Raw genomic sequence first — 20,608 nt, forward strand, 5'->3', positions numbered from 1 at the left:
TAAGGTTCAAGGATGTAATATTTAAAAACTTAAGAAAGGCTTTTTTTAGTAAGTAAATCTTCATTTTTATTAACTAGTCTTAAGATAGGAAGGAAAATCAACCAATGACTTCGTCTACTCAATTTCTATAACGGCTCCCACTTTCGTGAATGCTTCCTTTAGTTTTTCCGCCTCGTCCTTGGGAATATCTTCTTTGACCACGGTTGGAGCACTTTCCACAAACTTCTTGGCCTGTACCAGATTCATACCTTCCAGCAAGTTTTTGACTTCCTTAATCAGCGCTACCTTCTGTTTGTCGTCGAACTTAACCAGCTTAACTTTGAAGGTAGTTTTGACTACTTTCGGCGCGGCTTCTTCTTCTTCTGCCACGGCGGCCGCAGCTGGACCACCACCAAAGCCGGCAAATCCTGCTGGCATCAAAGCGGCATCGGGAAGATTCAGTTTTTTCTTGAGTAGCCCACTTAGTTCGGAAACTTCCAGCAAATTTAAGGCTGCAATACTGTCCACAAGGGCAACCAATTTTGGACTAGCTGGTTTTTCTGCTCCTTCCGGAAACGGTATAGTGAGTTTATCGCCGGCACTAGGAGCTGCTGCTGCGACTTCTGCATTTCTGACATTGAGAGTCGAAGAAACTCGCCGAATATTTTGGCGAGTAACGGCAAAAACTGATCTCAGCTGGAACATGTCGGAGTATTTAAAAAGCTACTGATATTTGATTATTACTTAAATTGTTCGGAAAAAGACGAGTTAAACAAGCTCGTGAAACACATGAAAGTCGGATTTTTTTTGATTACATAACTGTCAAAATCGCCAAAACAAATGCGTTCAAAAATAATCGGAAAATCAAAATAAAAAGCGCACTCTGTACTTCAAAACATGAATCTGCCTTGAAAATTATAGCGTAACATCTCATAAGGGCGAAACTAGCTGCTAGCTTGAAACGAGAAAAGAGCGTTTGAAATTTCAGAACATATAATCAAATCATATTTAAATCGACCAATTTTTGTTTAACAAAATAAAAAAATGTGCATTATATTCACTCATTGTTACTTGAACTTTTTTCATTTAAATTTAAGAGATTTTCGAGTTTTGCCTTTTTTTTTGTTTTCGATTTCAGTTACGCCTGCAAGTTTCGCCCAATTGATCGGCCGTTTTTGGTTTGGTTTTGAAGTTTCGTCCTTTGGTTCTACACGCCAAAACTAATTAGGCCGTTTTGTCACACACGGTCAACTCAGTTAAGCCTATTGGCCCTACACGAATAGAAAAATAATTAACCCCATTTTGAATAGGCGTAACTCCACGTCCCAACGAAAATGCATCAACAGGAAGATTCGCCCCTCATGCAGGCCAATCTGTCAAAACACAACAACAACAACAGAGAAAGAATGATAGTTAAAAAACGAAACGAAGAGGTGGTCAATCGAAAAAGTAGTGTTAGCGGGCCATACATACATAGACTTCACAAATGGCGTGTGCAAATGCGATGATCCCACGATGATTGTTTAATCTATGCTCGCCCACACACGATACAAACAAATTTCGCGCGAACATGTGCTGATTTCGTTAATTTACTTTTTTTTTCTTTTCCTCGGGATTTTCATCCCGAAGGATGATTCATCCCTCTTCGTTAGTTTACTTGGTTTATTTATACTTTAAAAGATTAATTTTAGATGGCAATGCTAATAAATCTTTAAAATCTGTTTTTCAAAAAAAAAAAAAAAAAAATGAACAAAACAACTTTTTAAAAAGGCCTTTGTAAAAAGTCGTTGTCTGTGATTCAGTTTAAATTACTTATAAAACAAAACTAGATAATCTGGCTTCCGGTTGTTCTCTACGGGCACGAGACATGGATATTGCTCGAGGAGGACCTGCGTACACTCGGAGTATTCGAGCGACGAGTGTTAAGAACCATCTTTGGCGGCGTACAGGAGAACCGAATGCGGAGGCGAAGGATGAACCACGAGCTCGCGCGACTCTACGGCGAACCCAGTATCCAGAAGGTGGTGAAGGCTGGCCGGATACGCTGGGCGGGACATGTTGCGAGAATGCCGGATGACTGTCCTGCAAAACAGGTGTTCGCCACGAATCCGGTAGGAACAAGACGAGCGGGGGCGCAACGAGCGAGGTGGTTAGACCAAGTGGAGCGTGATCTGGCGAACGTGGGGTGCCCGAGAAATTGGAGAACGGTTGCCATGGACCGAGTGAATTTTAGGAATTATGTTCGTCAAGTTATGTCGTGAGACGGAATACTATGTAAATAATCTGGCTTTCAAGAATCAAGACAACTTTGATTTTGAGTTCTTTCTTTTCTCTTATTTTAGACACTTTAAATTTTTAAGTTCTGTTTTATCCATTTTGTTGTGGAAGTGGCCGTAGGTTGGCCGCAATGTGGGTCACTAGGGAACGTCTGGAAGGCAGCAATGAAAACACGAAATCTTTTCTAAACGCGTGTATATTCTTTGCTCGGTTTTCTCTGACTAACGGAAGTACAAAAAGCGTGGGGAAGTTTGACAGCTGATAGCAAGATGTATACAATGCAAGGTGTGGCAAATCAAGGAATGTAATTTAAGGTGAAGCAATCTAAATTTATAACAGCTCTTCCCTCCTAACAAATGGAATTCAAATACATTTCAAAGTAATAAGTAAGCTAGGGTACAAACATCTCTTTCACAAATCCAGCTTCTTAGGTGGTCGGATGACCCGTCCCGAACGTCTTGGTGATTGGTGATCGTGGCTACGACCAGTGTTGGCAGCAGCTTCTCTTGGACCCAAGGCGACTTCGGTGACTTGATCCTCTGTAGACCTAGCTGGCATGGATGGTGGCTTGGTAGGAGACTTCGGACCCGACGGCAGTACTCTTGGAGTCACAGGTATGTTCATGGTAGTTCGCTCGATGGCCACAGGTACTGTTGTCTCGGTAACAGGATCGTTCTCAATCAACACAGGTGTAGGTTGATCGTTTTTGTTCGGCAGATGTTGTCCTACTTCTCGGATTTGGTCTATGTGGCGTTTCCAGGTTCTCCCATCATCGAGTCGAATATGATAATGCAGTTTTCCAAGTTTTTCAGAAACCACACCGTATTTCCATTTCTCCTTGTTGAGGTAATCTCTGGCCGCAACTCTCGCCCCCTCAGCGATGTCGCGCACCTTACCATCGATCTTCTTGGCTTCGGTTGTTGAATTTGGAATCAGCAAATCCAAACGAGATCGTATCTGTCGGTTGAACAGCATCATCGAAGGCGATTTACCAGTTGCTGGGTGTATCGTCTTCCGGTAGGCCAGCAAAATCTTGCACAACTCAGCATGTATCGATGATCTGTCACACTGCAAGCTTTTCAACTTCGCTTTGAATGTCTGAACGAATCTTTCGACTTGACCGTTCGTCGCAGGATGATACGGTGCACCCATCTTGTGATAGACTCCATTCATTTTCAAAAACCTTTGAAACTCCTCGGATGTGAATTGAACTCCACGGTCGCTCACCAGGACGGATGGAATTCCGTACGTTGCGAAGTATTCACGACAGATTTGGATGGTAGTAGCAGTAGTAATGTTATTCAGTATACGCACCTCAGGCCATTTTGTGTAGGCGTCCACAAGCACAATAAAGTATGTGTTCATGAACGGACCAGCAAAATCGACGTGAACTCGTTCGAATGGTGCAGTCGGTGTTTCCCAGCAGTGCGTCGGCGCTTTGGTGGGTTCAGCCCTGGTGGACTGACAGTAGCTGCAGTTGCGCACGATCTCCTCGATGTCTTGATCGATCTTTTCCCACCACACGTATCCTCGAGCGAGCGCCTTCAATCGATTTGTGCCGAAATGTGTTGAGTGTAATTCGGCAAGCACTTTCACTCGCAAGCACGGAGGAATGTAAACTCGAATTCCCCTCATGACGCAGCCTTTCTGCACCGTGAACTCCTGTTGATCAACGCCGAAACGGTCTCTAGGTTCGACGGTCTTCCCATTCCGCAAACCTTCCAGCAGTACTTTCACAGACTGGTCCGTAGTAGTAGCTTTAGCGAGCTCCTCTACGGTCAGTGGCAATGTCTCGATCATGTTGATTTCCAGGTAGTCTGTCTCTTCGATGACATTCTCCGGAGTTTTCTCCTTCAGCGGTAGACGTGAGAAAGCATCGGCATTGTAGTGTTGTCCGGTAGGCCTGAACTTGATTTCGTAGTTGAATGACTGAAGAAATGTAGCATAATGCTGCATTCTCAGGGCAGACATTTTCGGAAGACCTTTCGCGTCGGAGAAGATCTGCTTCAATGGCTGGTTATCTGTTAGCAGAGTGAATCTCCTCCCGTACAGGTACTGGTAAAACTCGCGAACTCCAAAAATGATTCCGTATGCCTCTCGGTCAACTTGCTTGTAGGCCTGTTGCGTAGCATTGAGCGTTTGAGACGCGTATTGGATTGGTCTTTCCGAACCATCGGAATAGACGTGGCTCAGTACCGCACCGACACCATAGGGTGAGGCATCAGTAGCGAGAACTAGCGGCAGGGTTGGGTCGTAGTGAACAAGGAACTTGTCGGACTGCATTTCTTGCTTGACTTTGCTGAATGCTTCTTCGCATTGCTTCGACCACTCGAAACGGACGTCATTCTTCAACAGGTTATTCAGCGGGTAAAGAGTCGTACTAAGGTTTGGGAAGAACCTTCCATAATAATTCACAAGTCCAACGAACGAGCGAATCTGTTCCTTATTCTCCGGTCTGGGCATGTTCTGAATGGCAGCGATCTTCTTGTCAACCTTGTGGATACCGTTTTTGTCGATTCTGTACCCACAGTATTCAATCTCGTTCGCGAAGAAATGGCACTTCTCCAGGTTGATGCGCATGTTGTACGAACTGAGGCGCTTCAGAACTTCTTCAAGCCGTTGCAAATGTACATGATCATTCGGACCAGTAACCCGAATATCGTCCAGGAACACGGTAACACCAGGTATTCCATTCAGTATTTGCTCGATCAATCTTTGCCAAATCGCAGGTGCAGACGCAATGCCGTACATCAGGCGCGTCGGCCGGTATAGACCCTTGTGTGTATTAAGAGTCAGCACTTCTCGATCATCCGGATCAACTTCCAGTTGCAGGTACGCTTGCGTCAAGTCGATCTTCGTGAACTTCTCGCCTCCAGCAACATTGGCGAAAAGCTCCTCAATTGTCGGCAGCGGATGATCGTCAACTACCAGATTTGGATTGACAGTAATCTTGTAGTCACCGCAGAGTCGCACTTTATTATTGGCCTTTGGGACTGGAACCACGGGAGTCGCCCATGCACTGTGGTTCACTTTTTCGAGCACTCCATCATTCACCAACTTATCGAGCTCCTTCTCAACAGCGCCACGTAAGGAGAAAGGCACTGTTCTGGCTTTGATGTAGACCGGATTCGTATTTGGCTTCAGGCATAGCTTGACGGACAACCCTTTTATCTTTCCAATCGACTCGTCGTAGAGAACAGCATACCTCTCAACAAGCGATTTCACAGCAGCAGGCGTTGTTTTCAGCGGCACAGCAGCAGCAGCAATCGTATGGACATCGTGGTAGGCGATCTTGTTCAAATCAACTCGCATCACCGACAACCACTGACGTCCCAGCAGCGGATGTTTCTTCACGTTCGAAACGTACAACGGCAACAGCATCGATTTTTCTTTGTAATTTACACTCACTTTCAGCATTCCTCGGATTTTAATTTTCGTATCACAAAAACTCACTAACTCCAAGTTAGACGGTAGCATCGCATTCTCAGGAAAGTACATTTCTTTGTCTTTCACACTTATTATTGTTACTGGAGCACCAGTGTCCACTTCAAACCGTATCGTAGCACTATTTACGTTCACATCCAACCAATACTTTGGGGATGGTGACACGGTGACACCGTCTAACTTGCACACTTCATCCAAGGATATAACCTCACTTGCACTTTCTTGTGATTCTTCGAGTAAATTTGCATCCGATTTTACGCACTTGGCGTCACTTTTCGCGTTCTTCTTCATCTTTAGGCACACTTTTTGTAGATGTCCGGATACTTTGCAATGCCTGCACACCGCATCCTGGTACGGACACTTGTTTGCGAAATGATCTGGACTTCCGCAACGAAAACATTCACCTTTCTTCTTCCCGGCATTCATATTTTCACTCTTCTTCTTCTTGTTTGTATTCGACCGGGTGGCTTTCGCAGATCGAGAATGGTCCACGAAATTCATTTCACTTCTTCCTTGTTTCAATTGGATCTCTCTTCCGCCTTTGTTGGAGAGCTCCATTGAAACCGCAGTATCCCGGGCACGATCCAGAGTGAGATCCCGCACTTCAAGCAGCCGCGCTTGAATGGCACGATCCTTCAAACCAAAGACGAACTGGTTCCGCAAAGCAGTGTTGAGATATTCGCCGAAATTGCAGGTGATAGCAAGCTTTCGAAGTGCTACCAAGTACTCGTCGATTGTCTCTTCCGGTCGTTCATCTCCTTGTTTGCGGCACTTGAAGCGGAAATTTTCCAAAATCTCCAACGGCACAGGATTAAAATGCGCCTCCAGCAGGGCCACAATTTGAGCATACGTCTGCTCTTGCGGTCTTCGGGGTGATAATTTGTCACAAACGATATCGTAATTTTCTCCCCCCATATAGTGCAGCAACCAACCCCCTGGCAACTTGACGTTTCCAATACAAATCAAGTGTGCCAGTTTTTTTTTGGTTCTCTGGTTCTGTCAAATCGAAAATCAAGCGACTTAACATGTCGGAAGGGCTCATATGGAAATATTTTTTTCTTTTAATTGATTCAACAAACGAAAAAAAAACGATTCAAATTTAAAATAAGCTCAGTTATACGTAAAGTGAATCTGTTTTCAAAAGTTCAGTCGAAGCAAACGGCACATAGACGTAAATCTGTGTGTCCTTTACTGCCGTTGGAAGCATAATTGTCACATGTTACAAAAAGGCAAAGCGAGAAACACGCAATCAAAGTTTCACAAAAACACTTCGCTGTTATCGCACAGTTTCGCAATTTTTGTTGACTCCAATGCCGTAGATCTCTAAAGTATACTCCTATCATATGAGCCTCGATCAAATTTTTCGAAAATGAACTGTTTTTTCAATGAAAATCCTTGTGTGACATTTATGCCGCGAAATTCTATGAAAAGTCGAAAAATGGACGCATATTTGTCACACCACGAACATTTTCCCTGTAGTTGTTTGGTTTGGTATTTCGTGTGTGGCTCTTGCGTTTTATTCGTGAATGGAAGCTTAAATTGAAAAAATCATGTCTGAATCGGATTATTTAAAAGCGAACATTATCTGGTGACAAACATGAAGTCTTTAACGGGTTCGATCAATAAAACGGGTCGGAGGAGCAATTTGCGGCAGCTCACTTACTTAACAGGAAGCAACATTTCTTCAACTAATTGTAAGCTGCCGTGTTGAAAATGTCGCAACCACGAGAGAAGCGATACCAGAAGAGGACAATCAATCCGTTTGAAGTGAATACGGTCCTGGGACAAGTTCCGGATGAAGTAACTCTGGCGGAATAATTCGTAAACATTGAAAACAGACATCTCCGGTATTTTGCGAAGTGCGCCAAAATCTTAAACTCAAAGCAAAACATAAAAAAATGGTCTGCTAAAACCACCGACAACCACATATGGCCATCCTGGATAATTGTGAATTACAGTTAAACGGCGCCGGAAGAGTAATAATTTGACTAATGCAATGAAGCGGGTATTTTTACATGCAAGCGCCAGCAACGAACCCGAAGCAGTTTGCAGAGTTTTTCTTGCACATGCTGGGATGTCGCGATAACAGTGACCCTCCCCCTCTTCATATCTCCGCGATCCCTTCCCGACTATCAAGGACTCGTATGCCAAGTTTGGTGAAATTCTATTTAGACGTTCCGAAGTTAAAACACGTTCATTTCTTGAGTGTGACAAATATGCGTCCAATCGTCTCAGTGTGACAGTTATGCGTCCATTTGTCCCAGTGTGACAAATTGACTTTGAATTTTTCTTGAAATTTCTAGAATAAACTTTATGTTTCGACAAAGAATTTCAATAATACGTATCAAATTATGACGATTGGCATCAAAAAGTGAAAAACGTCGAAATGTCACATGTGACAATTATGCGTCCAACGGCAGTTTATTAGGTTTAAAACTTGTGGACTGATGAAAATAATTCACTTACTAAAGTTTTTTGGGGCAAGAAACCCTTAGGAGCCGTTCACATACCACGTGGACAGGTTAGGGGGGGAGGGAGGGGGGGTATGGAAATGTCCACGCTTGTCCACGGAGAGGGGGGTAGGGGTTTGGGTCATGTCCACGTGGACATACTTACTTTCAAAATATTTTCTAAAGGTGAATGAATATTAAGATGTTTAAATCAAAATCTTAAATGGCATATCTTTCCAGTTTAAGTTTAAACAATAAGTAGCTACTTGAAAGCAAGTGATAAATGTGATAATGAAGAAATTAAAAAATTTTAATTTGTTTCATATCAGGAAATTCTTATTCGGTTTTACAAATTCAGCCATTTCTATAACAAAAAGGCAAAAAGAGATGTTTTCTAACTATCAAATTATAGGTATTTAAAATTAAAAATTTTCATATTTGTCCACGTGGACATCCGGGGAGGGGGGTAGGGTTTGCCAAATGACCACGCTTGTCCACGGAGGGGGAGGAGGGGGTCAAAAATCTCATTTTTCTGTCCACGTGGTATCTGAACGGCCCCTTACACCAAAACTATTGATGACGATTGACACAATAAATATAAAACAAAACATTACCACAACAATCATCGAATGATTTTCATAAACTGAGATACATATGAGAGTTTTAGAATAACAAAACTTTCAAATTATATCGGAAAACTGTTCCTATACAATAAATAAACAGGTAGAATGTTGAATGAGAATATCCCAACAACACTTTTTGCTGAATAAAAGCTGAAAAAATATCGTGCTTCAATTTTTAATCAACGGACGGATCAACTAAAAAAAAAAAACAAAAAAAGGACCATATGCTGTCCGATGTTTGGCACCCACTTTTTCCCGTCTATGTTGTTTTTTTTGTTTCAACTGCCCCGATTTTTAAACCTCCGGCTTGTTGGTCGCATGCCGCAGTACGCAGAACCAATAAAGAAGTCTGCGGCGCAATGATAATTTGCCTTTCAACCGATTTTTTTTTAAATAAGTGTGAGTGAAATGATATTTTTTTCAGTTTAGGGCACCAAAAATCAATTTTTTGGGAAAATCTTCTCTTCATTTCATAATTAAGCTAAATATAAGAAATCATAAAAAATGTCATTGCATAAGGAAAACAAAAATTCCCCTCTCATTCCAATCGAGCCGCCATTATGCAGGGCAGTTTTACCACAGTTCACAGCCTGTAAAATTCCAATGGTAGCGAAGGGTTGAATAAAGGCTGGAATAGTGTTATAGAAGCAACTCTTCAACTCCTCCCATTGGCTGCACTGAGACTTCTTTAAACGCTGAAACATGGGGGTTACAGTTTGTCTTTATTCAACCAGTAAGCTGAAGCAGCAATTACGGTTTAGCTCAGCTTTTGTTCAGCAAATTGCCGATCTTAAGCAGCCAAATTGTGTATTGGGAATAATTTCGGTTGAAACTTTTTTTTTCCATTCATTCGAATTCTACACTGTAAATTTTTGCCTCGATTTCCAGCAAAAAAAATTGCTGGAAACGTTCAGCAATCCAAAATTTTGCTGGAAACCAGCAATCGATTTTCGAATTGCTGGATTTTTCAGCATTCGGTTGTGTTCTTGTCATTTTTGCTGAAAAATCAGCAATCGGTTTCCAAATTGCTGGACTTTTCAGCAATTGATCTAGTTTGCTGGGAAATCAGCAATCGAGTTGTCAAATTGAAGTCTGTTTGTTTTCGTATGCTGATGCAAGGTCTATTTTACGAATTTTGGTTAGATTAATATAATTATTTTTATTTTCCTCTATATTCTAGCAACCAGACATCAAATCAAGAGTGAGTTTTTATTTAACATGTAGATATTTCATAAAAGATACTAATCAGAATTCTTTTTTCAGGTGGCGAATGATCAACACTTTGGCCCTTATTCTGCGCCGCGCGTGACGTGATGATAGTAGAGTCACCCAAGTCACTCTATTCCAGTAGTCGGTTTAGGTGAGGAACGTCACTTCGGATGAACTTTGTGAGTTCTTACCATATCCTCGTAGTCACCGTGGGTGAGAATAGTCGCGTTTGGGTGACGATTTTAGGTGACAATTGTCGGTATCGATTTAGGTACCGACTTGGAAAAAATTTAACCAAAAATTTTCATCCAGTGGGGCAAGCAAGAACAATTTCATGAAGTTGAAACGATTTTAAAATTTTTATCGTTTTTTTTTAATCTTTTAATAAGATTTTAGGGGAAAATATTAAACTTGAAATCCGAATCTGAGTATTTCGAAATAATTTCTATGAGTCAATACGGCGTAATAAACGGTCAAATATATAATGCAGTTTGTAGCTTAAAAATAATTTATTTGTAGATTTTACATCACTCTATTGGCTGCATAATACGACTATAAGCAACTATAAGGTAGCCGACAAAAATTATTTAAAATTTAATTTGCTTCACGGTTTGCCTGTTGCAAATTTCAGACAGCTGCCACTTTTCAAATCCAGTACGATAATCATCCAGCATCATGGGCTTCGCAGGGCGGCATATTGGAAACCATCTTTCATGTTCCGGTTGTGGCAGATTTCCGCTGCTGCTCGGTGCGTTCCTGGTTGGTTTCTTGACACTTGCTCCAGCGGGGTACACTTCTTCCATGTATTTTTAAATTTCACTTCGGAATAGAACCTTCAGCAGCACTTACTGAAAACGAAAAATAAAATTTATCTTTTCTTGAATGGTTAAAATTTACTGAAACCATTCTGATCGAACAGTTTCAAGTACAATACACAAACTTTTTTACGTACCTGATAAATGTTTTGAAAAAAGGAAAATGTTCAGCAAACAGCTTAATATTCTTTGGAGCAACAGCCGTCGGCACCTGCTTTTGTTTTTTCGGCAATATGACCCAGATCCAACCCCAGCTTTGATGAGCGAAATTTCAACTTACGTCGCATAAATCGTCCGTTTATCATTCTTGAGCAGCTTGCTGTGACCGTACAATCCGGTGATGGCCATTTTCGAACCGAAATTCCAACCAGTTATACAAAAACTTAATTCGGAAAATCCGAAGCGAGAGCAAAATCAAAACAGCACCAACCCGAATTCTGCCATTTTGACAGATGTGTTCATTCGGGCGCTCACCTAGAATGAACCTCTGTCACTTTACCCGCAACGACTCCGGGAATAAGGTGACAAATCTCACGGTGACTCCGAGGTGAGGTGACTATCATCACGTCACGCGCGGCGCAGAATAAGGGCCTTTGGCACAAAGCTGCCACTCTAGAGCCGGTGTTGTAAAATTTTTAGAAAAAGTTTTTGGAAATAAATACAAACATTATTGAAAAATGGAAGAAAGTAATTGTTTCTTATTGCCGATTATATGCACAGTCAGTATTCAATATTTAATTTTTAATTAAATATAAATTTGATACTAAATACAGCCGGTTGTTTTGAAAGAAATAGCTGGTTTCCAGCAATCTGGATTGCTGATTTTCCAGCAATTTAAATTGCTGGAAACCAGCATCAACGTTTGCTGTTCTTTCCAGCAATTTAAATTGCTGAAAATTTTGCTGGAAAGTCAGCGGGACAAAAACCAGCAAAATTTTGCTGGTTTCCAGCAAAAAAAAAATTGCTGTGTATGATTCGCACCACATTTGATGATGTGCCCTTTCCATACGAATGGCTCGAAAAGTATGTACACAAGCGGTACACATGCGACATCTGCGAATTTTAATCAGGCACACGAAACTCGCCAGAACTGTCAAGTTGCCAGGGGGTTGGCAGCAACATAAACAATCGGAAATCCTCCCGAATGCCGAACAAGGTGAACGAAAATTCTAGTCGGTCCACCCATCTTGACCACTTCATTCGATTTCGGTCGAATGGTTCAATTGTGAAAGATGGCGGCACGGCAACTGGAACAGCAGCAGCAGCTGGGGCAGCAGCAACAGCACGATTTGCAGGCGGATCGTCCCGAAACATCCTTTCCAGCGTTCAAAACCACTCGTCGCCAAATTAACTGTTGTGGAAGTGGCCGTAGGTTGGCCGCAATGTGGGTCACTAGGGAACGTCTGGAAGGCAGCAATGAAAACACGAAATCTTTTCTAAACGCGTGTATATTCTTTGCTCGGTTTTCTCTGACTAACGGAAGTACAAAAAGCGTGGGGAAGTTTGACAGCTGATAGCAAGATGTATACAATGCAAGGTGTGGCAAATCAAGGAATGTAATTTAAGGTGAAGCAATCTAAATTTATAACACATTTTTAATTCAATCGATTAACAAATTCAATAGTGCCATTTGTCATCGAAAAACTTTCAAATTATTCAGTTATAAATATAAATTCAATTAACAAAAACTTATTTTATATTGAAGAGCCGTCAATGTTGCGTATTTAACTTTGGACAGGAGCCTTTTCAATTATATTAATTATACTACTTTTAACGTTATGTCACCGAACTAACAGAGTTTTATTTGTATTCCAGTAATAAAGTATCTTGATAACCAAAATTAAAGCTTTTGTTTTGTTTCCAAAAGAAACTGATTTATTTTTAAGTTTAGGTATTTGTTCTGGAAATGATATAAATTTGAATAAATTTTGAACTTAGTCTTTCAACAACATAAATGGTGATATGGTCAAAATTTGGTCAATATCAACTTGACGTATTTCTTTCAATTTTGCATTTAAAAAACCTGAACATCCCTCATTTTGAAGGTGTGTGTGTGTGTAGAATTTTGCTCCAATTTTGATTTTGGAATTCACTCTTCAATTGTCAAAATGCCGTCCAAGGAAGAAAAGCAGCGTATCAAAATTTTGCTCGCGCATCGCGAAAATCCGAGCTACTCGCACGCAAAGCTGGCAACATCGCTAAAAGTTGCCAAATCAATCGTTACAAATGTAATTAAAGTGTTTGGGGAACGTTTGTCGACAGCCAGGAAGTCTGGATCGGGGGGAAATCGAAAACCGGAAGCCGCTGAGACGACAAAGAGAGTTGCCGGTAGTTTCAAGCGAAACCCTAACCTCTCTCTCCGAGATGCCGCAAATAAGCTGGATGTATCTTCTACAACCGTGCATCGAGCCAAAAACGAGCCAGACTATCGACTTACAAGAAGGTAGTGACTCCAAATCGCGATGATAAACAAAATACGACGGCCAAAGCGCGATCCCGGAGGCTGTACACGACGATGCTGACGAAGTTTGACTGCGTGGTAATGGACGACGAAACCTATGTCAAAGCCGACTACAAGCAGATTCCCGGACAGGAGTATTATACGGCAAAAGGAATGGGAAAGGTAGCAGATATTTTCAAGCACATGAAACTGTCAAAGTTCGCGAAGAAATATCTGGTACCTGTGGCTTGAAAAGCAGCATTTTCATAGCTTCCGGGACTGTCAACCAAGAAATTTACGTGAAAGAGTGTTTGAATAAACGTCTGCTGCCTTTCCTGAAGAAACACGGTTGTTCCGTACTGTTTTGGCCGGATTTGGCATCTTGCCATTACGGTAAAAAGGCCATGGAGTGGTACGCTGCCAACAACGTGCAGGTGGTTCCCAAGGACGAGAACCCTCCCAACATGCAAGAGCTCCGCCCAATTGAGAAATACTGGGCTATTGTCAAGCGGAACCTAAAGTCGACCAAAAAACTGCTAAGGACGAGCAGCAGTTCAAGGCATACTGGCTTTCTGCGGCGAAGAAGGTGGACAAGGTGGCTGTACAAAATCTGATGGCAGGGGTTAAGCGTAAGGCCCGGCAATTCGGATTTGGAAAAGCGGAAGCCTAACTGAATATTTTTCCTGAATTTTATAATAATTAAACTTGAAAAAGAAATTTAATTTGATTTTTTAAATAAACGATTTCACCGATTTACACGCGTTTTCCCTTGACCAAATTTTGACCGTATCACCCTTTAATGCAAAAAGCTCATGTTTTTCCATTATCAAAATCATCCTTTTTGTTTTTAAGATTCAGATTTAAGAAAAACGATTCAATTACAACGAACCACCTGATCGTACGTGTTATCTATTGTTAATGATCCACCACTAAGATGTGGATGATACAGTGTATTTTTTTTATACGGGATTTTCATCCTCTGGGATGATGCATCCTTAAAAGTGTATTTTTTAGTTTTGATTAATAGATTTATAAGACAGTTCCTTCGGACCCGAGGAAAACCACCCTGCATCTCATTAAGAGACGTACTAGTTGCGATAGACATTGATTACATGTTTGAAATACACCTAGGTTTTTTTTACACGGTTTTTTTTTACGCGGTTTTTTTTTACACGGCTTTTTTTACACGGTTTTCGGGAATTAACACGGTTTTTTTTTACACGGTTTTCGCGAATTAACACGGTTTTTGAGAGAAAATATTCTAAGTCCTTTTCAAAGGAAAACACTTAGAATCTTTTTGAAGTTGGGAAAATCTTATCTCTTAGACAAAGAACATGATACATGAGACCTGAGACCTGGGACCTGAGACCTGGGACCTGAGACCTGAGACCTGAGACCTGAGACTTGAGACCTGAGACCTGAGATCTGAGACTTGAGACATGAGACATGAGACATGAGACATGAGACCTGAGGCATGAAACATTAGAAATTAGACATGAGACCTGAGTCCTGGAACCTGAGACAAGGGATATTAGACTTGAGACCTCAGCATGAGACATCAGACCTGAGACCTGAGACCTGAGGCATGAGACAGGAACCATGAAACATGAGACTTTAGACCTGAAACATGGGACATGAGACATGAGACATGAGGCATGAGACATAAGACATAAGACATGAGACCTGAGGCAAGAGACAAGAGCCATAAAACATGAGACCTGAGGCCTGAGACATGAGACTTTGGACCTGAGACCGGAGACAAGCTGCTAGTATTAGTACCGCGAAAAATAAGCTTCGCTCCGATTTCAACATGCGACCCCTCTAGTGAAAGGGTTTGACTTGTGGGTGACGAAAAATAGTGTCGCGACTTCGTTAGTACAAGCTACTAGTGTTAGTACCGCGAGAAATTAGTTAAGCTCCGATTTCAACTTTCGACCGGTCAAGTGAAAGGGTTTGACTTGTAGATGACGAAAATTAGTGTCGCGACTTCGCTAGTACAAGCTACTATTGTTAGTACCGCGAGAAATTAGTTTAGCTCCGATTTCAACTTTCGACCGGTCGAATGAAAGGGTTTGACTTCTAGGTGACGAAAAATAGTGTCGCGTGTTCGCTAGTACAAGCTACTAGGATTAGTACCGCGAGAAATTAGTTTAGCTCCGATTTCAACTTGCGACCCCTCTAGTGAAAGGGTTTGACTTGTAGGTCACGAAAAATAGTGTCGCGACTTCGCTAGTACAAGCTACTATTGTTAGTACCGCGAGAAATTAGTTTAGCTCCGATTTCAACTTTCAACCGTTCAAGTGAAAGGGTTTGACACTATTTTTCGTCACCCACAAGTGAAACCCTTTCACTAGAGGGGTCGCAAGTTGAAATCAGAGCTTAACTAATTTCTCGCGGTACTAACACTAGAAGCTTGTACTAGCGAAGACGCGACACTATTTTTCGTTACCTACTTGTCAAACCCTTTCACTAGAGGGGTAGGAAGTTGAAATCGGAGCTAAACTAATATCTCGCTGTACTAACACTAGTACTTGTACTAGCGAACACGCAACACTATTTTTCATCACCTACAAGTCAAACCCTTTCACTAGAGGGGTCGCAAGTTGAAATCGGAGCTTAACTAATTTCTCGCGGTACTAATCCGAGTAGCTTGTACTAGCGAACACGCGACACTATTTTTCGTCACCTAGAAGTCAAACCCTTTCATTCGATCGGTCGAAAATTGAAATCGGAGCTAAACTAATTTCTCGCGGTACTAACAATAGTAGCTTGTACTAGCGAACACGCGACACTATTTTTCGTCACCTAGAAGTCAAACCCTTTCACTAGAGGGGTCGCAAGTTGAAATCGAAGCTTAACTAATTTCTCGCGGTACTAATCCTAGTAGCTTGTACTAGCGAAGTCGCGACACTATTTGTCGTCACCTAGAAGTCAAACCCTTTCACTAGAGGGGTTGCAAGTTGAAATCGGAGCTAAACTAATATCTCGCGGTACTAACACTAGTAACTTGTACCAGCGAACACGCGACACTATTTTTCGTCACCTAGAAGTCAAACCCTTTCACTAGAGGGGTCGCATGTCTAAATCTGAGCTAAGCTAATTTCTCGCGGTACTAATCCTAGTAGCTTGTACTAGCGAAGTCGCGACACTATTTTTCGTTACCTACAAATCAAACCCTTTCACTTGACCGGTCGAAAGTTGAAATCGGAGCTAAACTAATTTTCCGCGATACTAACACTAGTAGCTTGTACTAGCGATTTCGCGACACTATTTTTCGTTACCTACAAGTCAAACCCTTTCACTAGAGGGGTCGCCAGTTGAAATCGGAGCTAATCTAATTTTTCGCGGTAAAAACACTAGTAGCTTGTCTCAAGTCTAAAGTCTCATGTCTCAGGTCTCATCTTTCATGGCTCTTGTCTCATACCTCAAGTCTCATGTCTTATGTCTCATGTCTTATGTCTCATGTCTCAGGTCTCAGGTCTCATATCTCATGCCTCATGTCTCATGCCTCATGTCTCATGTCTCATGTCTCATGTCTCAGGTCTCAGGTGTCATGTCTTAAGTCTCAAGTCTCATGTCTCAGGTCTCATGTCCCATGTCTCAGGTGTCAGGTCTCGTGTTTTATGTCTTAGGTTTCTAGTCTCAGGTCTCAGGTCTAATGTGGACTTAGGTCTCAGGTGTCATGTCTAAAGTCTCAGGTCTCATGTCTCTAGTCTACATTCTCAAGTCCAGGTCTCAAGTCTCAAATCTCAGGTCTCAGGTCTTAAGTGCCAGAACTTCAGAGCTGCAGAATTCGATTGGTCTTTTTTTACACGGTTTTCGGGAATTAACACGGTTTTTTTTTACACGGTTTTCGGGAATTAGCACGGTTTTTTTTTACACGGTTTTCGGGAATTAACACGGTTTTTTTTACACGGTTTTTTTTACGCGGTACGTATATCAGTGTAAAAAAAAACCTTACTGTATACCTTTTCCTAAAAGCTATTGATCTCCATCTATAATTCTTTTTATTTTGTTTCCCTCTCTATTTCCTGTTCTCTTCAAAATGTGATGATGGTGATGAAGCAAACAATTGTAAACATAAAAAACGAGTTTGGCTCCTTAAAGCCTCAAGGTATGAGCCGTTTCAAATAATGAAAATACAAAAAAAAAACTGAAATGACTAAAATATACAAAAAGTGCAAAAACAATTTTGTCGAAAATTATAAAAACGAAAAAAATAACAAAACTGACGAAAATGAATAAAAAAAATGACAAAAATAAAAAAATAAAAAAAACTAAAAAAATTTTTTTTTTAAATTTTCTACAAATTATTTTTATCATTTTGCATTTCTATATATTTTGTTACACGAAATGTAATGACTACAAAAATGACAAAAATTACAAAAATGACAAAATCACAAAAATGACAAATTGATAAAAATAACAATTATTTAAAAGAAAAAACAATCATGTTGTAATCACTGATCAGTGTTGTAACTAAAGCTATTTTTCTTCCGTAAAAGTTTATTTTTTTCAGTTGTCTTTTGTCGTTTTGCCAATTTTTTTTTTCAAATATGTAATGATTGTTCTGATTTTTGTCATTTTGCTTTTTTAGCCATTTTTGTTATTTTGGTAATTGTAATTTTAATTGTAATTGTTTCTTTATTCAGTGACGATAACCTTTTTGTGAAATTACATTATATCAGGTCAAGAAGATTTTAATAAGAAAGATAAAAAAAAACAATGAAATAAATCCTTTTTAATTTTTGTCTTTCTGGAAACATTGATCATTTTGGCTCAAAAATTTAGGTTTCAAGGAGCCAAAATCGATTTTAAAGTCTTTTAAAATAAATAAAACAACAAACAATTTTTTTCCCATTTTTGTCACTATTCTCAGTTTTTCTTTTAATTTTTTTTAGACAAATCATGTTTTTTTTTGTCGTTATGTAAGTTTATTTTGTAATTATGATTATTTTGGCGTGATCATTCATTTCATTGAATCATTATAATTTTTGCCATTTTTGTAATTGTTGTTATTTCCAACAGCGAATGAATTGTTATTTTCAAGTCTTTTAAAATAAATAAAACAACAAATAAATACTTTTTTCCCATTTTTGTCACTGCTCTCAGTTTTTTTAAATTTTTTTTAGACAAATCTTGTTTGTTTTTTTTTCGGTCGTTATGTTAGTCTGTTTTGTAATTTTGATTATTTTGGCATGAACATTCATTTGATTGAATCTTTATACTTTTTGCCATTTTTGTAATTGTTGTTATTTTCTTCGACTATTCATGATTGTCATTTATGAATTTTTCGTTAATTTTGTTAACGGGTTAAAATAAACAAGTCCAAAAAAGTTGACTTTCGCTTTTTTCGAAATAACACCAGATCTCAACACGTTTTATAATAACGTCATTTGCTATCACAAAAATTTGACAATTTTTTTTCCTGATGTTTGAGGGTCGAGTAATTTAAAGCTCTTGAAATCACACCCAATATTTAGAACTTAAATTCAGCATAGGTTAGAATTTTTTCCCATTCCTCCAATCCTACCCAAAAGTGCACCTTTATAGCTGATGTTTCGAGGTATATTTTTCCTTTGAACACTGACACTTCATAACATCATCAAACCCAAAATTTGCGATCATGCTTCGAATCCAGAGCTCAATCTCAGACAACAGCGGCCCCCACCCTTGTTAAACCGAAATAATAAGCCTAATGGTTGCCTGCGCCATTTCCTGTTACAACTTTGAAATTGGTCACGAAAGTTAAACTACAGTCGAGCCAGGCATGGACCTGCCGACATGAACGATATCCCTGATTCCAGCTATCGATGCCCTCCGGATACCAGAAGTATAGGGCCATAATATAACATCATACATACACCGAAAAGCACACAAAAATGACGACGATGGTTACTCGAGCATTTAGAACAATACGCTAACGCCGAAATTAGCGAGTAGCTTTTCACACTCTGTTATAATCATTCCGAAACAAAAACCATATCCTGAAACTTTGGCTCACTTTCGGCGGGACGGCCGGGTTGGACTTTGTGTTACGTCCTCCATATGTGTCGGAAGTGCTAACATTTTCCCCGGTTGGTTTTGCTTTTTCCGGAACAGGACCAGCTAGTAGCGAAGTTGATGTTTGGCCATTCGGTTGCTTGAAGGATACGTGTCAACTGTACGTGAATTTATACACCATAACATTTGAAATACTTTTAAGCAAAATTAATTCTCATGTTCATGTATAACCTCTCCGAAGAAAAAACTTATAAATGTACCGCATGAGCAGTGTCTCAAACATATCTATACATTTGATGCATGGTTGATTGACGGCAAGACTCATTTTGTTCACTTTGTGGTTTGATTCATAATCAACACGTCTCGACATAGTCCTGGACCGTTGTGCGATTGTGATGACCTTTTTGCCCATCTGTATATTTAATGACAGACTTTCCGCACAACTGATTATGAGCAATTTACCAGTTTGATGGCAATTGTGGTTTCTGTTTTTTATATATCCTCTTCCGACTTGGAAGCAAAATGTAAAATACACATATGACTATTTCTGAGAATTCTAGCATAAAAGTTGGATGAAATAAATAACTCGCAAGGTTTATTTTCTTTAAAAGATTGTTCAACTAATCATCCACCTTTTCTGTATGAAATTCAAGATTACCAATCCAAAAAATCTGAAATTCAGTCATTTTAGCATAAAAAATGTGTCAGTTTTCTGTTATTGTGGTCATAATCCATGAGGAAATTTTAAAGATCTAAAGCATGGATCACGATGAATCTGGACGCCTTAAAACGGGTCTATCTCGGAGCTATGTAAACTAAATAAAATTGTTTTGTACTTGAAATGTAGGGTTTTTAATGCTGTTCTGTTCGGGAACCACTGTACCGTAGCATAAACCCGATTAATGAGAAGCGGAGGTATTGTCAGAGAAACCATCGAGAAATTGATCATCGAAGATCAGCAATGATCATACTGACGACCGATAAGAGCGTGAGTTCTCCGATAACAATTGGATTGCTCGAACAATACCCGCAATTTACCACTGCACAGCTGCTTTACCGAGGACCGATGAGACAGTTGACCATCCACTACCGATCGACGCGAATAAAGTTAAACCTTGGCCGGGTGTTTAAAAGGCCTCATTTTATAAAGTTAATTTTAAGACCAATTCGCTCTAAGTAAAACTTCTTATACTAAGTAGAAGTCGCGTGTTATTTATTTGATCCGTGAATTCCATCTTCCAAGGGGAAGATTTGCATGCTGCACGACGACCACTGGCTGAATTTTGGTCTGCAACGACGGTTGACTTCCAGGTCGAACAAGCCACTCCCCAACGGAAATTCTGATACCAGGTTGGTAGTAATAGGCCC

General features: G+C 40.3%; 2 protein-coding genes across 2 annotated transcripts; both read right to left on the reverse strand.

The window, feature by feature from the left end:
- Positions 1-40: 40 nt before the first annotated feature.
- LOC129747573 (39S ribosomal protein L12, mitochondrial) lies at positions 41-791 on the reverse strand. Its single transcript, XM_055741853.1, has one exon. It carries the CDS (start codon positions 682-684, stop codon positions 115-117), a length of 570 nt encoding a protein of 189 aa, XP_055597828.1. The 5' UTR covers positions 685-791; the 3' UTR covers positions 41-114.
- A 1,876-nt stretch (positions 792-2,667) lies between these two features.
- LOC129742712 (uncharacterized protein K02A2.6-like) lies at positions 2,668-6,615 on the reverse strand. Its single transcript, XM_055734656.1, has one exon. It carries the CDS (start codon positions 6,613-6,615, stop codon positions 2,668-2,670), a length of 3,948 nt encoding a protein of 1,315 aa, XP_055590631.1.
- Between the last annotated feature and the right edge of the window lie 13,993 nt (positions 6,616-20,608).

Source organism: Uranotaenia lowii, chromosome 2, assembly GCF_029784155.1.
Source record: "Uranotaenia lowii strain MFRU-FL chromosome 2, ASM2978415v1, whole genome shotgun sequence".
Classification (NCBI taxonomy): domain Eukaryota; kingdom Metazoa; phylum Arthropoda; class Insecta; order Diptera; family Culicidae; genus Uranotaenia; species Uranotaenia lowii.